This window comes from Propithecus coquereli, unplaced genomic scaffold (assembly GCF_000956105.1).
Source record: "Propithecus coquereli isolate 6110/MARCELLA unplaced genomic scaffold, Pcoq_1.0 Scaffold16, whole genome shotgun sequence".
Lineage (NCBI taxonomy): Eukaryota > Metazoa > Chordata > Mammalia > Primates > Indriidae > Propithecus > Propithecus coquereli.
The window spans coordinates 7,722,377-7,724,878 of NW_012140524.1; the positions used below are offsets into that span (position 1 = coordinate 7,722,377).

General features: G+C 38.7%; 1 protein-coding gene across 1 annotated transcript in view; it reads left to right on the plus strand.

Annotated features, from left to right (window-relative positions):
* Nucleotides 1-2,502, plus strand: part of LMNTD1 (lamin tail domain containing 1) — a 157,233-nt gene that overhangs the window by 35,690 nt on the left and 119,041 nt on the right. Inside the window, exons 5-6 of the mRNA XM_012640965.1 lie at nt 858-1,075; nt 1,648-1,820. Coding sequence (XP_012496419.1) covers nt 858-1,075; nt 1,648-1,820 — 391 coding nt within the window. The remainder of the gene's footprint in view (nt 1-857; nt 1,076-1,647; nt 1,821-2,502) is intronic.

The following is a 2,502-nucleotide window of genomic DNA, read 5'->3' on the forward strand; positions in this document are numbered from 1 at the left end:
TTCACAATTGCAAAGATTTGGAAACAACCCAAGTGTCCATCAATACATGAGTGGATTAATAAAATGTGGTATATGTATACCATGGAGTACTACTCAACCATAAAAAACAATGGTGAACTACCACCTCTTATATTATCCTGGATGGAGCTACAGCCCATTCTTTGAAGTAAAGTATCACAAGAATGGAAAAACAAGCACCACAAGTACTCACCATCAAATTGGTACTAACTGATCAACACTCAGGTGCTCATGTGGAAGTAATATTCATCGAGTGCCAGGCAGGTGGGGGGGGGCGTGAAGGGGATGGGTAAGTTCATAACTCGTGGGATTGGAGTGCACTGTCTGGGGGATGGGCACGCTTGTAGCTCTCGCTTGGGCAATGCAAAGGCAATATATGTAACCAAAATGTTTGTACCCCTATAATATTCTGAAGTTTAAAAAAAGAAAATAAATAAATAAATTGGAAAAAAAAGAAAATTTACATGATCTCACTTCTAAATGGAATCTTAAAAAAAAAGTCAAATATACAGAAATAGAGAATAAAACTGCTATTATGGGGGGCAGAGGAGAAAACAGGGAGACATAAGTCAAAAGATATAAAATAGCAGATATGTAGGATGAACAAATCTAGAGATCTAATGTACAACATGAGGACTAATAAAATTGTATTGCACTTAGAATTTTTGTTAAATAAGAAGCTCTTAGCTGCTCTTGTCACAAAAAAGTAATTATGTGAGATGATAAATATCTTAATTTGCTGCTCTATAGTTACTATTTTACTGTCTATACGTATCCCATAGCATCATGTTGTAAACCTCAAATATGCACAATTGATATTAATGAATTATTTTCATTAGGCTGTTGCCTGGTACACTCTTATTCACTGGAAGCAAGCATGGGAGAAATTAGAGACTGACATTGAATTTGACAGATCTTCAATAGTAACTCCAAAATTCCGAAGGCACATGTTTCGGTGGGCAGCATCTACGACTACAGTAACTACAGAAACAGAAGATCAACCTAAGAAAGGTACCTCAAAATATCAGCTGGAACAAGATCAAGTTTTTCTTGAGAGGTAAAGCTTGTTTTGTTTGGTTGGTTTTTTACTGAGTCCTTCTCACAATTAGTAACTGAGCACGTGGGAATGACTGGATGGCAAATAAATATGTGATGAATAAATACATCAGTAGTGATTTTTAAAAACTACTATTTGGAATAGGACTCATATGAAAAGCATAAACACATAGAGTGAACAGGCATCTACTCGTGGGACAGTGAAGGCTGCCGATCGTGACTAGGTAATATTGAGACGTTTCACTGGCACTGCTGTTGGAGGCAAGGCTTCCGCAGAGGGGTGAGGAGGTGAAGTTATCCCCACGTCTGTAGCAGTGCTAAGGTGGAGGGAGGGGTGCATCATCTAGACATTCATCGTGGGTCAAGAGCTGGCTGTCTACAGAGGTGCAGAACATGTTACTCATTTGTAGGCAAGTGCTTCTGAAGTTATAATAAAAGTTCTGCCCGTAAGGTCTAGAAAAGCTACATTCTCTTGTTCTTGAAACACGCTTTCACTCGAATGGTGCCTTCAGCACTAATGCCACTGCATGAAATGTCTTTTGAGTTCAGTTTGGTCCTTTTTTTCTTTTACAGAGAAAAGGAAATTCCACCAACCCTTTCCCCCAATTGCAGCCCTTGGTGTCAGAGTCCCTTCGTCCCTACACATCCCCACAGCCCTCTGATTGAACCGTACGATACAGGCACAGCTGGAAGCAGGTTGAGTAGACAGCCCCGGTCTCAGTCAACCAGACCTGATCGAGCCCCAGGTAGGTCAAGAGGATACTTATTCCAGTGGAGAGTAAGGAGTGTGTGTGTGTGTGTGTGTGTGTGTGTGTGCGCGTGTGTGTTAACAACTAGTGAAAAGGGATTGATTAACTGATAAAATTTGCTAAATATTAAAAAAATTCCTATTCTCAAGAATAGATGGCTCTTTAAGCAAGTATTGTAAACCATTCACTTACATTTGCTCTAGCACGTATCTTCCACAGTTAGTTCTTGATAAATATCTGTCAAATGAATCAAAAGAACAATGTGGCCAGCAGGAGTATATATGATTCTCGAAGTTCATTGAAAAGTACATTTTGTTTTATCATCAGGCAGGAAAAATTGATCTTACTAGTCACATTGTGCTAAAAAAATATCCATCTTTTCCAAACGCTCTCTAATAATTATCCCAAATTCTTCTTATTCCTTCCCTCCTTGCCTGTAATCTTTAAGACACCGCAGCAGAATCACAGGATTCTCCATAAAACAGCATGAAAACCACTGTGTTGCTATGTTAGCACGTCCTGGGGAAATAGCACTCAAAAATAGTGTCTTTCAGAAATGGAACGATGGAAATTTTATAAATTACTGAATATATTACATTTTCATAAAATTACATACCACATATATCTATGCCTGAGTTTCCTCATCTGGAAAGTAAGAGTTGGGTCTGGAATTTCAAGG